Source organism: Aptenodytes forsteri, unplaced genomic scaffold, assembly GCF_000699145.1.
Source record: "Aptenodytes forsteri isolate BGI_AS27 unplaced genomic scaffold, ASM69914v1 Scaffold96, whole genome shotgun sequence".
NCBI lineage: Eukaryota > Metazoa > Chordata > Aves > Sphenisciformes > Spheniscidae > Aptenodytes > Aptenodytes forsteri.
Genome location: NW_008795029.1, coordinates 1,797,567 through 1,816,068, shown reverse-complemented (window position 1 = coordinate 1,816,068; position 18,502 = coordinate 1,797,567). Strand labels below are relative to the sequence as shown.

The following is an 18,502-nucleotide window of genomic DNA, read 5'->3' as shown; positions in this document are numbered from 1 at the left end:
TTTGCAGCTTTGCTGGATGAGAGCTCTTTCCCCCCACCACCCCCCCCGCAACAAAAGTCAGCCAAATAGCTCCTGTAGTCAGCTCTGAAGTATTTATGCCGTCTTTTCCCCCATCCTGAAAATAAATGTTGGAATTTGGTTTGGGGGGTGAGAATTAAGTACTTTTCAGGTATGGCCTATGGCCAGAGGAGGGGGGAAATCCTAATGTTCATATTCTCTCTTGTTTTGCATCCATGTAGTCTCACTAGTAAGTTTAGCTTCTCTAGGTTTTATGTATTTATTTATTTATTTAGCACATGCTAATTGTCATAGCACATCTGTGTAACATTTTTGGTTTTATTCTCTCATGTCTTTAAAGCTGGAGTGCCTAATGCAGTTAGTAAGAGCTGGAGCCTCTGTAAATGCCAGTACAACACGTTTTGCTCAAACACCAGCCCACATTGCTGCTTTTGGAGGACATCCACAGTGCCTGAATTGGTTGATTCAAGTGGGGGCCAACATAAACAAACAGGTATGGATTCACGCATATTTCATGTCTGCATATAGTTTTGGAATGAGTGTCTTGGTCCCTTTTTACTACATATATGATCCTTACATTCACATACAGATCCTTTTTTTTTAACGTCAGCTGAAGTCAAATGACTTAATTATCAGTTACAGACCTTTTTCATTATAGTAGAGATAGGACTAATAAATGTCCTTTAAGCCACTAAAGGTTTGGAGAACATTTATTTTAGGAATTTACATCTTGCTGCTTCTTGAACAAAATGGTATGCTGCTCTGGTGTTGGCAGCATTAGCAAATACTCTGGTATTGTAATGCCTCTTTAGGGGAAAAAAGGCTAGTGAGGAATATCTTACTTATTTAGTATGCGAAGAATTGAAAAATTCACCGCTACTTACAGAACCATGAGACCTTTGTGGTACTTCATGATTTAGTCATACATCTGCCTAGTAAGGTCTGCCATGGTTTATTTTAAGGTGCATCTAGTTTCATACTGTTTCCCCTTTTAGATTATTTCTAAAGCTTTTCTAGTAACTTCCTGCAAATAGATCAGAAACATGTAGTTTACTAACAAAGAATGAATGGCTGATAAAAATTTTCCATTACAACTATTTATTTGGTAGCAGAGAGTGCATTAATATAGCAAAATTCCTGTAAAGGACTGTTGTACTCTGGTACAGTAACAGAATCGAGTGCTTAAAAATATCATGCTTTTGCAGAAAACGTTTGCAGTACTGAATGGATCTATTACATGTGCTGGGCATGCATAATGTGTGCCTTTATAACAGTACTCAAAATTATTATTTATAATATTCTATGAGAGTAATTAATACTACAGCATATGCATTTACTAAAAGCTGTAATATAGCACAGCATCTGTAAAACGTCTGGTCTGTTAAATCTTGCATCATACTCTTCTTAAAATATTTAATGGCCAGACTCTGTTTTATATGCAGTAGAGTTAAGCTAAGTCTGCTGAAGAAGTTGAACGTTTGCATTTTTAGAGTTTTATTCTTTTTTTTTTTTTTTTTTTTAATCTATGCAAAAATAAGAAATGGGGAAGTTTGTGTTGAGTTTTCAGAAAAGAAGGCTGGTGCATTGAGAACAGCTGTGAGACACCAGGAGAATTGTAGAAACAATGAAGGTGACTGGATGCAGAGGCTATAGATCGCATCTTCTCCTTGATACCTGACAAAAGTAACTTATGCAATAAGTTATTGCTCCGTAGTGGTAGAATCTTCAGAAGAGAAAATACAAGAACTATAAATGCATCTGGAGACCAGGTAAGAATGTAAAGAAACGGTGATTAGAGAGGAAACATGGCATGCACAGAATAAAGATTTACAAATATCTGCTAAATGAGAAGAGAAGAATGAATGAAAATGAATGAGTGAGAAGAATGAAAGTTTCCAACTATGAGGATAAAGAGAAGAACTGACCAGTGAGGTTGAAATGGAGTTGAAGACCAAGCTTGCTGTCCTGGAACATGATGGGGGGAAAAAAATCACATCTAGTGAGTAAGGTTATAGCAAAGAAGAAAGTAGCAGCTAGCCCCCAAAAGAAGAGGAGAAGAGTACAGAAGGATCTCTCCATGGGCTGAGGGCAACATGCAGATGACTGTAAAGGAAAGCAGAAGGCGGTATGATACGCAGTTAAAAGTAGACAGGAAACTCATTCCAGCTTAAAGAAGTCACCAAGACTAGCCAGTGACTCAGAAGTCTTTATAAATTGATGGCGTGTCACCAGAGCAAATCCAAATAATGGATCTGTGGTCCTCCACAGGAGGAAGAGTACTGTGGTTCTCAAGTTTTCAAATGAGATACTGGTGATAGTATCCCATAGACTTCTAAGGGCAGATATGGGTATTGACAAGCAAAGGACACTAATATAGATAGTACTGAGAGGTGACACTGTGGAAGCCTTGTATGTTGTTAATGGTAGGCTCAAGTTACACTTGAACGTCATAACTTTTTTGCCCCCACAAAATATCAGTTGACCATACAAGAAGAGGTATTTTAGATTTGGTTCGATGATAAAATAAGATGATAGTGCTGGTTAATTAAAATGGTAGCAGAATCAAAAAAGTCTCTTAAGTTCTTTGTTAGGATGCAACTGGTCAGTCACACTGGTTTCACATGCACGAGCACTGAAAGCTAGACCATGTACCTTGGTGATACCTGTAGCAGCAAACTCATCCCACGGATATTTGGAGTGTTTCATACATGGCTATGTAAAGCATAATGCATGCTTTGCTCTCCCCAATTCCTTCCAGCTGTTTATTGAATTGCAGTCAAATTCTACTATCCTTGTTTGATTTGAACTGCTTAATAAATGATCTTGGTTCCTTATTTAACTTCCAAGCACTTTCAGGTGATCATCTAGGGCTTCCACCCACACTTTTGAGCTTTTGGAGCACTATTTCCTGATGTGTATTTTGTTTATTCCTTCCAGCTCGCTGACTGATGCTGTACTTCAAACAGACATAGTCACTGGCTAATGCTTGTGTGAGGACAAGTGTTCCATGGACACTGGATACAAAACACATGCTGAGAAAGATCTGGGAATACTTGATATTTAAACTAGTAAAACTTTCCTTCCAAACTGACTCCTGGTCATTGGCTACAGACTAACCCATCACCTCTGGAAAAAGAAAAGGATAGCTTCTGAAAAGGAATCCACTCGAGTCTCTCAGTCTTAACGTAAACCTCTGGTACTCAGTAGAATTTGCATGCACGCTTTCTCATATCTGCCCTGAGGTATTGTGTTGTAGCCCATGCTGCCTGCCCTGAAGTTTAGGAAAACTTGGAAATGCATATCTCAGTGCTGGTGACAGTTGCCCAGGACATTTCTCAGGCAGCAGCAATGAAGGACAAATGCTGAAAACCGCTTGTCCCAGCTGTACCTTGCTCCCCAGATAAGTTCCGTGAGTATATCCTGTGATGCCCAGCCCTGTTACATAACTGTATGTGCTGGCTAGAACCATCTCTCTCTCTTTATGATCGGTGGGCCGTTCTTCCCCCCCAGGATCACCATAAAAACTCACAGGAGAAAGCTGAAGTGTCAAGCAATGACCTGCCTATTTCTACCCAGCAGTGGACTCAAGAGGAAGTCCTGTTATTTATTTTTTTCCTTCAGTGGGCAGTGCCTGCTAATAGTTCTTAATAATGTGACTCAAGACCTGCACTCATCTACCTGCCTGCTGTAGTTCACTGTAACAGTGCGAAGTACTTCTTGATTAAAAAGCCTATTACTTCATTTAAATATATTTTCCCTCTAGCCTCAGCATAGTAAACATTCTGTTGTATGTTGCCTGTGTTGATTGGCCAAAAAACCAGTTTTGTGTGGCCTGTCTTAAGGGATAAGAAATACTGCATCCTTACAGGTGATGCCAACTTATTTTTCATCCAGCCAGTTACCATCATGTGGCAGTGATGGCAGATAGATTTAGGAGGGTTAGACTACCCATGCTAGCAAGAACTGTAAACACGCTGATATCCTTGATGGGGAGGAAGAAGACACTCATTCCTTTGGTATGTTACGGTTTTGTATTTTAAACAACAATTTGGACTAAATCCAGATAAAAATATTCCATCGGTTCTCATCTGTACTCAAAATTCAGGAGAAACCATCATGAATTCAAAGCATTTTTAGCAAAGAATGAGGAAAAAAATGCTCAGTATTCTCCAGCTTCTACTTCTTGGCTTCAGAAAGGGTAGGGTGCTGGGTCTAAGAAATCTGAACAGCTTGTGGAAATGTGATTAGCTGATAGAACTTGAAATGCAGTCAGTTGAGTTAAGGAATGGAGTTAGTTTTTATTTGTTGTCAGGTAAAATAGTGCTTCTGTGTCTTAGTCGGATATCTATACTAGAAGCATTTTACAAGTGCATAGTGTTGTGGTTTAGCCCCCGGTAGGCACCTGAACACCAATTGCTACTTGCTCATTTTGCTCCACACGCACACCCACACACCCACCCCCCTCGTGGCTTGAGGCAGAGAATCGGAAGGGAAAAGTGAGAAAACTCGTGGGTGGAGGTAAAGACAGTTGAATAGGTAAAAAAGGAAACAAAGAAAAACAAAGCCAAGAAAATGAAGTGATCATAAAAAAATTTTTGAAAACCCCACACCTCAACCAAAAAAATCCCACAATTGCTCACCACTAGCTGACTGATGCCCAGCCAGTCCCCAGGCAATGACAGCCCTGGCAAACTCCACCCCCCCAGCTTTTTTTGCTGAGCATCATGTCATATGGTATAGGATATTCCTCTGGTCAGTTTGGGTCAGCGGTCCCAGTTGTGTCACCTCCCAGCTCCTTGTGCACCCCCAGCCCACTCATAGCTAAAACACTGGTGTATTATCAACACTGCTTTGGTCACAAATCCAAAACATAGCACCATACCAGCTAATATGAAGAAAATTAACTCTATCCCAGACAAGACCAGTACACATAGTTGAAAGCTTTCAGTGTAAATGTGAATGGGGGCTTTTTGTTTTAAAAAGAAATACTTACAGGTAAGTAACTTTTTTTTTTTTTTTAAATGACAGGGGTGTAAAGGTACCAGTGAGTGAAATTAACTGAATCATATCCAGGGACTTGGAACTTGGAGAACAAAATGGGAAATTTGCTCTAAGTTCAACAAAGATCCTAAAGCCAACACAAATTTGGATCCCAAAAAGACAGAAAGCAGGAAAATAGAGTAAAAATGGCTTTGGACTGAACTGAAAAAAATAACCACGTCTAAAAGAGGCCTGGGAATAAGCAGAGAGTTTGAGGAAAAATATTTACTCAGTAGAGGAAATGTCTTTTGAGGTTAAGCAGCATAGTGAGGAAATGCAAACTGATTAATCAAGCTGAGATAGATTTACTGAGAAAACTTAAGTCAAAAAAGCAAAAGACTCTTCAGCCACAAATAAAAAGAGAATAAGGAAGGAAACTAGATGCTTACTCAGTAAAATGAAATAGAAGTCAAAGGTAATCTAGTCATGACCCCAAGCTAGAGAAGACTGCCCTTGTCTTTGCAAAAGTATAGTCGTGCTCCTCCAAGGGAAAGGAGGAAGACATTTGACAGTGGCAGTGAGTTGCAAAAAATAAATGTGCCTATGATGCCTCATGACTCTCTTTGTCATCTCTTCAGGAGCACTGTACACAAAATACTTAATCTCCATAGAAGCAAAGAAACTTGTGTTATCTTGAATGCTAAATTAATAAAACCTAATTGGTCTTCCTGCTCATTTTTTTTTTTACAATGCAACTTCTGGATTGTGAGACAAGTTTGGGCTGTTGGTGCAGCGTTACATTAGAAGGGTGAACGGGACCCTGAAAAGTTCTGCTCTAGATGAAAGGCCAGTACAAGTTACTGATGTTTCCCTTCCTGGAATATTATTACAGAAGGGATTATGTCAGACTGAAGCACATACGGGAACTGTGGACAATTAGAAGGATTATGAGGGATTGTCAAGGATAATTAGGAATTTGTAGAGCCCCTCAAAATAAAATAATTTAGTTTGCTCCACATAGCCAAAAAAGAGATAGGGAAGAGGTGTCTTATGCATGAAAATGTGCTAGCAATCTAGACCCCAAACTGTTCTCAGAAGCTTCTTGGAAAAATCTCTGTTAAATTGCTTTTTCTGTTTGGTGCCATCCATTCCAATTGTTGAATCAAAACAGAATTGTTTTGAGCCTCGTGAAGTACTTTATTTTCCTCTTTATGCATGATTTTGGATGTGTTGAAAAACAAGTAAACTTTAAAGCCATTTTTCAGTGGGAGATAACTTTTTTTTTTCCCCTTTCAGTCTAGCTCATAACCCAGAAAGAATTCTTCTTTGTAGAGCTAGGAGACTATTTCAGAAACTATTTCAGTGCAAATAGATTTGGTCCCATAGGAGAACTTCAAAAGAAGATAACATTAGTGATGACAAACTTAGGTGCCATAATTAAAACGAATGCTATAAAAAAAAATCTAAATCCATATAGTCTGTCATTCTCTTAAGTATTTTCTCAGTTCCTTAGCTGTAGAGAAGAGACATGCTTTTCTGGGCCAGTGACTGAAAGAAGCCTTTCTCAAGACATATATTCTCTTCTGAGATACTAACCCTTTTCTGGTTGTTGGTGACAGGATTGTTGACTGCTATAAGCTTAGCTTATTCTTGTAATGCAGTGGTGAGGAGTCCTTTTGCAAGGGTCTTTTTTCATCCTTTGAGCGTTTCCCCACAGCAATACTTCATAGTTAAGTTCTCTAGATCTTTTTGTGGGGCAACATGCTAGGTTTGTGGGGCTAGTAAAGATTTTTGTCATATTTGTCATATGCATGGCTAGTTGAGCTTCCTTTCCCTAAACTGAACCTTACATTGAATGATTATTTTTTAAGTTAGGGTTGGGACTATAAATACTAATGCTGAACAAAAGAGGCAAATCACTTCTTTTCTACACTTTTACCTCTTTAACAAAAGGTAGGGGGGAAAGGAAACAATAACAAAATGATGAATCGAAGACAGCTTCCATGATGGGAAAATGTATTACACGATGAAGAAAACCTTCCTGGGTAAATAAGTGCCAAATGAATTTCCACGTATGACAGTTAATAAAATTGTGTCCTCTGTTAAACACCTCTGTCTTCCTGAAACTTCAAGAAAAGTTATAAATAGGAGAAACTATATACACTTCATTGAAAAGCAGTCTTCTATTAATCAGCTACAGACAGCCATTTTGGAAGAAGGCCTAAGAATCACTTAGGACTTCAAGGAGTTTTCTGCTTTTTTCTGTCCCCAAACTTTGTATCAGCCTCAGCAATTTTCCTTAGTTTATAAGAAGGTAAACTTTGTCTGGTACCATTATTGTTCCCTGCTGGGGGTGCTAAGTGGTTCACTGTTTGGCTGAATATATGTCTTAAGCACTGGTAAACTGGCTTACCCTCAGTGAATTTGTGACTTGTTATAAAAATATTTTACCATTAAATAAAATTGGCAAGTAGAAAATGGAGAGTATATAACATAATCCAAAATTCATCTTCAAGTTACATTTACATGGTCTAAAAGATGTGATTTAATTTCTCAGAAGCTTGGCAGACAATTTAAAACACTTGCTACCTTCTGCCTATCAAGATGGTAGTATGATCATATTTTGAATATATTCACATTTCAATTAGAGCTAAAGCATAACCAGTACTGTAGAGTTAGGTGTGAACTAAAGTACCTGATGTATTTCATACCGTTGTGTATGAAGACTGGCAAGTTAGTAAAGGTGCTGTGTTACTTTAATAGCTAGTGTTGGTATTTTAATAAAAGGAATGGGGAAGCAAAAATTAGGCACATACAGTTAGTACATGTTTAATATCAGTGGAGCAGACAAGTGAAGTCTGTCAAAAATTTGGAGAGAAAGAGGATGGGGAAGAAAGGAAAAAACAACTTGCCATGCATTGAAAGTGTTGAGGACTGTGATAATTAAATCGCATAACAAACCAGTAGCTGAATATTTACTTGCTACTTCAAGGCCATATTTCATTACAGATTCTTCTCTGTGGTTCTTAATACTAATGGTTAATTGCAAGTACTGAATTTCATTTGCAGCCTGTAGATCATGGTATTTACCTGCTGCTTGCCAGTTGCATTTGTAAAATTGCTGCAGATTCTTCCTTTTATCTGCAAAGATAGTTTGTAGAGGGGAGTTGCCTGAAAAGCAGTACACTACTCCCAGTATGTTTGCACATAATATGAAAAGATTAAATGATTGGACGTGCTGGTTAACAATAATGGAACGTAAATGGATAGTCGGAAAAGAAAAGCATATAGGACATGAGTCAATGTGTATGTCCCAGGAGAGAGCTGGCCTGTGAACTCTGGGCATGCTTATATTACAGTAGAGTGATGCATCCATATTCCTCACCTGGTGAGTACTTATGGTGCAGTGCAGTACTGCATAAGTGTGTCAGCAAGATCTGAAAGCAGTGTAGGCCCGCAAACTTGGCCATGCTGCTTCTGAATTCAAGATGGCTTGCTCAGTCCAACATCTTCGGAAACAAAAGTGCTAGGAAATAAAAGTGTTAGAGTGACTTGTTACGGTGGTATGTTGCAGGGGTTTTTAATAAGTTTTGCTGAATATGACTGCTGATTGCCTAGTTATTGGATAAGGCTTACCTTGTAAGTTAGATGCCCTTAGCGTTATTTCTTGCTAAATATCTAATGTACGTGACGGCCTACTGCAAACTTTAAAATAATAATAAAGTACCTGATGCATTTGCTAGCTAATAAATGCTGCTTTTATATATCTGCTTCTTAATTAAAGTGAGTAATGTAAAAATAAGATTTTAATTTTTAGAAAGATTATGCTTGACAAAATGTAGTTTGTCTTTACAGGATTATGTTGGTGAAACTCCTATTCATAAAGCAGCACGGTCTGGTAGTATGGATTCCATAAGTGCCCTTGTGGCTCATGGTGCGCAAATAGAGTAAGTGAGGTATTTTTTTTGTTGTTGATTGTTGTGTGTTTAGTTAACTAACTTAGACCAGTAAACATAGATACTAATGTCAGAAAGAAAAGTTAAAACAGCAGACACCTGATTAAAAGACAGCTAGACATGTTCAACTGTAATGAAGCCCAAGATGTTTTGCATGTCTAGTAATAAAGTTTATTTTACTTAAGTGATACCAGTGTGCTACATTAGTATTGCATTTATATCTGATATATTAAAGTATTTATCACGCTTCTGTCAGATGACCCCAAATTGTACACTTTATCTAGCGTGTAGTTATTTTTTACAACAAATTTACACCTTGCACCGGTGAATAAATACAGAAAACAATGCAAAAGCAACACTATGTGCAAAATAGCCTCTCACACACTCTTAGCAGTTAGTTTAATACTGTTTGTTAGTATATTGTGTATTTGCCCTGTTAACTTTTTTCTTTAAAGGTTTATGTACTGCAAAAACATTCAGAAAATCTCACAAACTTTTGCAACTTACAGCATGGACAAAATGGATGCAGTTTTCACCTAGAAATGTTGAGTATAAGCTCTATGGCTTATAATAATGTAAATACTTTAGCAATTTGTTTTAATTAGAACTAGCATTATTATCTTAAATGGTAACTAGTTACTGTATTTTAACCTGCAATATGAAACTTTTAAGTTGTAAGTGAAGTAAGAATCATGTAGTTAATTTCTTGTTTTACCCTTTGGTTTCCATCTTACTGTTTTTGTAATGCTGCCCTGATAAATCTACCGTAAAATTTAACTCTTTCAATGGTATCATAGAGTATTCAGGAAATGTAGTACCTTTTAAGTTAATAATAATGAACAAATTGCTTTATATGAAGAGATCGCTTCATAGAAAAATGACACTGAAATAACTTAGGCAGCTGTCTCAGTTATTGACAAGTTCATGAAATCAGTCTTAAATTTATAAATTCCCATTTTGCACTCACTTTCAGATATCTTAAGATAAACTTGGATTTAAATTTACTGTGGAATTGAGCAAACCTTAATTATCATCATCAATTAGTATGTAATCTTGTGATTTTTACAAAGTATCCAATCAAAAGAGAAGTTGTGGAACTGCATAAACAATGTGAAATGAGTGAGTTAAGAGTATGATGTAAAGAAGAGGACGTGTTACATCCATAGGACTTTCAAAATAAGTAGCTGAGTAACTGAGGTTGGAGATGTGGCTGCAACTTTAACTTACAGAACTAAAATCTTGCTTCTTAAACATCGTATTTGCAAGCCATAGGCAAAACATTTCTGTAAAACTTGGAGAGCAGTGTCTGCCTTTGACCAAAGCTATTTGCAGCAGAAGTAGCGTAGGTTTATAGCAGTTTTAGTGAACAGGAAATAATTTGAATTCTCAGTTTTCTAACTTAGAATTCCATCTGTGTTTCAGTAGGATAGACTTGTCACAAGTTCTATGGGTAATTAAATATCAGATCCTCTCCAGGAAATGGTAAAATCAGGGATGCAAATGGAATAGGCAGGTGGAGCAACCCATGTTTAGTCATTTAGAGGGTCAGGACTTGGACCTGTCAGCTGAGCGAGCTAGCTCTTGCCTGATTGGGGTGAGGATTTTTTTCCATAAAATCTAGCTTCCAGGCTCAGTATGTTAAATTAGGCCAAATCCACGTATATGCTCTTGACATTGATTAATTTTGGGTTATCTGGGTTTGAAAACTGGCCCCATATGTTGATTTCATGATTTTTGTAACATCTTGAAAATGTAGATGCTGTGAAAGTTTTGACTCCTTTATTTTATGGCTTCAGTTAGAAGAAAAGGAGAGGGATTTTATCCACATATTTGAGTTCTAATTTGTATATATTAACTGAAATAATAACTGACTATATAGGACCAAGGCAAGAATTTTATTAAATACAGAACTAAGCACTAACTAGAACTAAAGTACAGATCTGTACTGATGATGAGTATGGCCTTTTTTAATGGGGATCAGATCTTCTAATCCAATTTTTTCTTTATTTCTTAATATAGTTACGGTATCAAAGTCTAGTTAGGTGAAGATGCAGAGAATATCCCTTGTGACTGCAAATAGTCAAATATACTGCTTATACCTGATATTTATAGTATACATCAAGTATTGCACCATCCCTACTTTTTTTTACAGAAAGTAGAACAGGGATGTTAAGATTTCATTATTACACGAACACTAGTAATCAGTAGTGTAATATTGCAAGAAATGTATTTTTTATTAATGAGGGATTATTGAAATACTGCTGTTAAAATGAAGTACTTGGACTAGTGTAATCTTTGATACCCGTGTTTACTGTATTTCTACTTTATTCACTCCTTTGGTTATATTGGAAGCCAAAGAATATTGACAAATAGTCCAATAAGGATAAAAGTAAAAATTTTAGTGTGAATAAAATTGCCTCACTTGAATTGTTTTAGTTTACTTTATTTCAGGCTTGTTAGTGTATTGCTTTTACAGAGAAATACAGTATGTTGCAGTCTCTAAATTTCGTGAAGTTGTTGCATTGTTTTCCTAATTGATGAGAGAGAATTTGGGTCTCTATTCCTGTGTAAATTTTTAATAATATTAAAAAATAATAATTGTACCCTAGTGAAAATATTTTGATTTTTTTGTGGTATTTACCTTCTCATTTTAGCTGAAGCATATTCTGTGCACAGTATGTCCTACAGCCATAAAAATGGTTGCTCCACTAACTATGGTATTCATGGACCCTTGAAGAGGGGGAAGCAGGTGGTCACAATGTCCTCATATGAGTGAAAAGGTTTGCTGTGTAACTGACTTTTTAATGTGGATAGTACCTTTTAAAGTATCCATAATAACTGCTGGATTTTCACTAAAAAGCATAATTATGCAATTTCTGTATGGTTAATTGTGTATTATTTATCATGGTGACAAACAAGTGTCCACAGCTCTTTATGGAGGAAAAGCCTTCTTGGTGCCATGTTTTGTTTTGCTCTTTTACGCTATTTTTTGAAATGCTGGGTGTTAATATAGTTTCATAGATTGCATCACAGCATATCTATAAACATAAAATTCAGCTATAAACACAGGACAGTGTTGAATAAAAAAAAATAATGAGCAGATGCAGCTGTTAATTATACTGATTTGAACTTACTTCTTCTGGTTTCATGTCTGTTTTCATGCAGGTCATTTGTGCATTGTGTCCACTTATTTCTGAATAAAAATTCTTCTGCAGCTGTCATTTGAACAGTTGTGTATTCCTTAGTGACTTGATTTAGAGCTAGGAGAGGAGTTTCAAACACTATATTATCCTGGGATAAAGAGAAGTGTAACTTGTGGGACAGGATGTGGCTTGGTATGCATCCATCCAATTGAACACAAGTACTTGCTTCAGTTTTGTTGATCAAAATGCTTGAATAGTAGCATAGGAAAGCTTTTTTATTTCCCTGCCAGAAATCTTAAGTTTTTTTGAAAAATTGATTTGTATACCGTGATGGGATGCTACAAGACCCCGAAGAGATGCTTTCCTTTCTGGTTTCTTATACTCTGGTCTCCAGGTTTGGGGAGAATAACTGACATGCTGGGATAAATATACCAGTACATCTGTTTCTACCAGATGATAGATTCATATCGTGATGTTGATCTAGTTTAGGCAGACACTTCAGCCACTTTCTCATTAAAGCTGTCTTGCATTCATTTGAATGTGTAAATTCACTCCTCCTATAATGCCAGTAATGTTCTATCTCTGGTATTTAGTTTTTCAGCAAAAACTTTATTCTCATTCTTTGGCAGTGGCTTAATTTTAATTCTTCTTTGCAAATTCGTGTGTCACGAATTGCATTGTGTTGTTTAAAAAAAAAGCATCATTAGTTTCTTTTTTCTTCTTCACAACTGCTCTCCATCCTCCATAACGGAAATCTGTCGAATGTGAATTTTTTTAGTGCTGCTAGATTAGCCCTTTGTGAAATTCTTGTAATACATTTCTGTTTGAAGTCTGTTTCACATTTTAATTATGATCACTCCTGTGATATCTCAGCTTTTGTTTCTCATTTGTACTTTTGAGACTTCTTGACTTTCTGAAATTCAGTCACCTTTAGTGAAGAGACAGAGGAAGAGTGATGTGTAGAATTCATGACGATAACGCAGAAATCAGCCATTCCTTTGTGTCGTAAACCCTCAGTTCCTTTTCAGTCTGGAGGGGAAATTTAACATGGCCTATTCTCTTGAAGGGCCTCAGGGTTCAGAGATTTCCTCCATTAGTTTCGATTTCTTCCTGATTTTTTAAAATCTTAGCAGATACTTGTGGATTTTTAACATTGCGTGTTTTTCTTACCTAGCTAACTTAACTACCAAACTAATATTGAACTGCAGTCCATTTCTGGTGTTAATGTACTTGTGAAGTGCCGTTACTATGTCATCTTTTTACTTCAGAAGCTGTACTGCTACATTGATTCAGTGTAGAAGAATCAACATCCTACTTTCTTACGGTCATTAACCTCATCTTGAGAATAATGCTTTGGGTTCTTACTGATTATTTGTTTAGGAATAGGATTTAGGTGCTTTTTCAACCGAGTGGTTCTTATCTGTTAATTAGTATATTAATGTTTATATAATCTGTTTGGTACTTTTCAAACTCAGACTGCTTCATACACGATTCTTTTTGCAAACTCGATTGCTCTCCAGATAGCAGTTAAATTGCTGGATTAACTACTGTTGTTGCATTATTAGACAGTGCAGTATAGTTGAGGAAAAAATGTGGCTGTTCTTCTTTCATTGTATATAATCATTTTATCATTGTTATAACAAGCATTTTAAGGGCCGTCACTGTAGTCTTCTTGTAGTGACCATTCTGCAGTACGGAGGCTACAGGTGTTGGAATTCATTCTTCCTTTCCCGCTTAACGTAAATTCTTATGGAAAGGCAAAGTCAAAGTGGTTTGTCATTTCAGTGGTGAAACTCTTAATTCTCCTGCAAAACAACTACAAGTAAAGCTTGCTATTTTCTTCCATGTTTGGTTTTACTCTTGATTGCCATTGTTGTAGAAGAACTTAACGTGGTTTGTAGGAGGTTGTGACCATGAAGTAAGGCGGTAATTTGGATTTGGTCTCAAGGAAAGATTTGGAAATACTGAAGCAGAACATAAATGCATGGATAACTGATAAATCAAAAGGTGAAAGAGAGAGGCTCAGTCTTACAGTAAACCAGGATGGAACAGGGTAGTTTTCAGTTACAGCTGTTCTGAATAATTGCAGGAAGCTGAGGCAAACTTACCACTGAGTTCCTGTTCAGTCTGAGAGTGGATTATTCTTAGTGGGGATGGAATAACAACAGTAGTTACTGACATCAGTTCAGAAATAGGGAAGAATGTGAGAGGTTGTACTTTTTATGAATAAAGTTAAATCCTTTGTTAAAGCAGTGATATTTTGTGACCTTTCTGGAACATAAAGGAAGTTCACAGGATATGGGTCAGCTTGATAGGGGAGCTTATTCATTAGTGACAAACCTTTGTGATTTATAGGACTGGTTTCTCTGCTTTTCTTCAGTCCAAAAGAGCTGGATAAGGAACATAGTAGTGTTACCAAGACTTTTAAATGAGGATAGCTCAGATTTCTGACAGGAATGTTAGGATTTTTTGTTTGGAGTGATCTGCCTTCACATACAGTACTGTGCTAATGTTCACTGTGCAGCTTCCCTTCAGATAGGTTATTTTTTTCTACAAGATACTCTATTACTGGCAACAGAAACCTGGGTGCGGTTAAGTCAGGTGGAGAAACCAAAGTGTTACAAAGTGGAACTTGGCCAGAGCACAAGTTAGATACAGTGGAAGAAACAAGGGTGCAGTGTATTCCCAAATACAATAGTCTGATTAATTCTGATAGTTAGTCCAGACATCGATGGTGGTGATGATCTGTACAGGTGCTGTGCTTGATCTGCTGATACTTTTTGACCGGATATGCAATGAGAGAATTGTTACTTGCAACACGTCTGCTCTACCTTCTGCTGTGTTGATTTGGATTTCGTTTGCTATTCTAGTTTGTGTCTTTTCAGTAAAGTTGATCATAGTTCAACTAGTACCTTTGAACCTGGACAAAAAACATTAAGCAGTTGTGGCATGGCCCAGAACATGCTCAGGTTGGTCAGAAAAAGTTTTATAATGTGTGTCATGTGCTACAGGTTACAAGATATATCTCATTGCATGGTGGCTTCACAAACCCTGGAAGAGCTTTGGCAGCTATCACTTAGGGAAAACTTTACTCTTCTGTTTCCTTCTTGTATTTTGCTTGATGTTGCTCATACATGGTAGATAAATTTTTCTTTTAAATGGAGAAAAATCTAGGTTGAAAAAACTCTTTTGTGAAGCTCATTTAAAGTGGTTTTATGCACTTCAGTGGTTTCTTAATCCGAAAGATCTTCTGTCTGCTTGAGTAAGAACATCAAGTTACTTTTGTCACCAAAAAAATAAAATTTTGTGTAGTTTGATAGTCTCCCTCTCCATGCCTATTATGGGAAAATAATGAATCAATCTAATACCTTTAGTCCTTTCATTCTTGATTTTTTCCCCCCCTTTTGGCACAAAAATACTTTAAAATTCATTTACCTCTCTTCTTTAGTTTTATTCCCAAGCTCTTGCTGTCCATACTTCTTGTACTAAATCTCTTGAACTTTCTTCTGTGCTTGGCACATTTGAGAGAAGCTTGCTTTCTTAATTTTTCTAATTCTAGTCTATCATTGGTTTTCAGTTGGTATGTTGAGGAGAAATAATGTGATTTTATTTGCTACTAGAGGCATCTTGACAGAATCTGCGTTGCAAGGCTGTTTATCTTTTCAAGTCAAGAGTTTGCACTAAACCTTTCCTTAATAGTCTTCCATAATGCTTTCCTCATTGTAAGCAACTTTATCTGCAATTCCTGGTCTGTTTCTAGAAATATGATAGCAGCAGCAATGATAGTTGTCATTTTCATAAAGCTGGCTGGCTAAGTAACTCTTATATTGTCTTTGGAGTTAAAGTGGCTGCAGTACTAAAAAGGTGCTTATTTGGAATTCATTTTTGCTAGTGATCTGGGAAATACTTATTTTCCTTTTAATAGGGAAGATCTTTTCTGTTGTGCTGTATTGCAACCAGACTGTTGTTTTAAGAGTTACCACAGTCTTTCATACCTTCCTTTTGTGAGTTGTCTTTAGGAATCACTTCTTACATAATCGGATATGAATTTAAAAATATTGTTGATTGCTGATACCAGGCAAAGTCAGATAGGCCTATATTATTCAGGCAAAAGTTTACCTGGAAATATGAATCATTTTTACAAGAGATATTGAAAAATCAAAGTCCACTGTTTGAGGTCTTCCTTAAAGCATATAAATTGGAATACAGATACAGCAATAAATCACCACCTGATGGTGATGCTTGTAGTAATCCTAATGTTGCCTACCATGGTTAATGAACTCTTTCTTCTGCCAGCATTTGCTCAGTCATGAGTTGAAGTATCTAGGAGCTGATTATAGCTGCATAATTCGTAGAGAACCTTGATTTTGATGTGAAAAAAGTGGCTTCACAAAGAAGAGCTTCCTTCTTTCCAGTATACTCGCCTTGCTATGATTTTGGAGGATGTTCTGAGAAACTCCACCATTGTTTTTAAAAGTTGTAAAATAATTTCAGCTGCCACATGTTTTGTTGTGAAATAAAAACTTGGCACCAACTTGCGCTTTTGTAGATACCCAGTATGTAATTCTAGCATGAATTTTTATAGCTATCCCCAGCAGTGACACACGTCTGTTTAGTTAAGAATATTTTTCTCCTGGTATCTGGAAAAAAAAAGTTTGAAACTATTTCACAACTTTTGTATTTGGACACCAAAGGGTTAAAACACTTAAAGTTCAGTATTTTAAAATTATTTTGCTTTAGAAATTTTAGAATAGTATACTGATGTTTATATAGGAAACGTTTTTTTCTCACTGTGGGCGTTTTAGTGTTCTGATCTTTTTTTTCTCTTTCTTCTTTTGTTTTGTTTTAATCCTTGTATCTGCTAATTTTTGTATAGGAATAGTTACTAATTCTTTTGAGATACAGCCTACTAAATTTAAAGTAATTGAAGCCATGAGTTGACCGGTAATTTTAATCCATTCTATATAAATTTCAGTGAAGAACTGACAAATTGGTTTCAGGATGAAAGTAATAATGCTTTAAAGGCATAAAAGGCTTAGTATCTTGTTGTTAAGGTGGTCACATGATAATGGCTTACATATTGAATAATGTGCTACAGCACTTCATGTATGTTAATGTAACTTTTAATCTTAATGTTGCCTGCAAATATGTGATCCCTTATGGTATAAGTTTCCTGTTTATGCACCATTGCCCGTTTAAATCAAACAGAAGATTCTGAAACTGTAAAAACTACACATGTCAATGTTTTACAGCTACGTAATTCGAATTGACTTGATTTTTTCAAGTAATCCTAGAAAGGGGGAGCATTCCATATAGAAACTGCTGAAACTGCCACAGGTGCTTCTCCGAAAACCTTACAGTTGTGGCATTGAATGTTCAGTATCGCTTCCTTTCTGCACACAAGGCATACTGTTGAGGTATTTGTTGCGGTGATTGGTTTTAATGCTAATCTAGGAATTCAGATATAGAATCTATAGATTTGCATGCTTTGCTTACCCTAATTTACATTTATCTACATTTTTATTTGTAAACTAACAATAGATAAGTTGAGATCAGTATTTTTTAACAGATATTACATTGATATACGAAAACTGTGGTTTATTTTCTTAGATTGTCGCATGGCATTAACAAAAACACAGTAAGCTGTAGGTGATGTAATCACTATTTAAAATTAAACATTTAGGGGATTTTTTTTTACATCTATGAATGTTTTTTTCAAAAAAATTTACTGTTGACTTTTTGTAGCAAACATTTGTTTTGTTTTTCAAGGTATGTGACATTATAAGTGGAAGATAGCGTATTTCAAATGTATTTCTATGTTAAAGACAGAAATGTACTTGCTTTTTTCCTCCAATAAGCATAAAAAATATGAACAATTGGAACAATTTAGAATCAAGTTCTTTCTAACTAAATTCAGTATAATTTATAATTCAATGCAAGAAGCACAAGTGTTTATCTTTTTCTACAGATCCTTCTAAGAGTAAATTTTGTAAGTTATCTTGAAGTAAATCTTTCTTACATGAAGGTAGTTATATTTAAACAATTCTAAGTTTTGTTTTATTTGTTTTGGTTTTTTTACTTTCTATAACTTAATCATAGTGGAAGTGTCTTGCATATTTTTTGAGAGCTTGCCTCAGATTTTCTCCTTCCTTCAGTGAACTTCTCAAAACAACAAATTGTGGTTAGATTGAAATAATAAAAACAACCTCCTCAACTAAAGCTAAACTGAAAATTAACTTGATGTTTCTGTACATCAATCCTGTTTGGTCAGATAACATTTATCTCTCTTGTTTTTGAACAACAATTTAATTACACTCACAGCCAGCATTTTTAAAAACATTTCAGAAGAAGGAAATATAAACATACGCTTCATCGGTGTCCTCTTTATAGCTGCTTTAATTTGAT

General features: G+C 36.1%; 1 protein-coding gene across 3 annotated transcripts in view; it reads left to right on the top strand.

Annotated features, from left to right (window-relative positions):
• The first annotated feature begins 346 nt into the window (after positions 1-346).
• ANKRD10 (ankyrin repeat domain 10) overlaps positions 347-18,502 on the top strand; it is a 32,117-nt gene continuing 13,961 nt past the window's right edge. The window contains exons 1-3 of one of the 3 annotated variants that reach the window (XR_657395.2): positions 1,122-3,203; positions 8,854-8,945; positions 17,383-17,514. Coding sequence is in view for 1 of the 3 variants with exons in the window: in XM_009276063.1 (XP_009274338.1) it covers positions 347-511; positions 8,854-8,945 (257 nt within the window). In the remaining 2 variants the exon portion in view is untranslated. Of the gene's footprint in view, positions 512-1,121; positions 3,204-8,853; positions 8,946-17,349; positions 17,515-18,502 lie in introns of those variants that run through there. The other 2 variants (XR_657394.2, XM_009276063.1) reach the window with 2 other exon arrangements.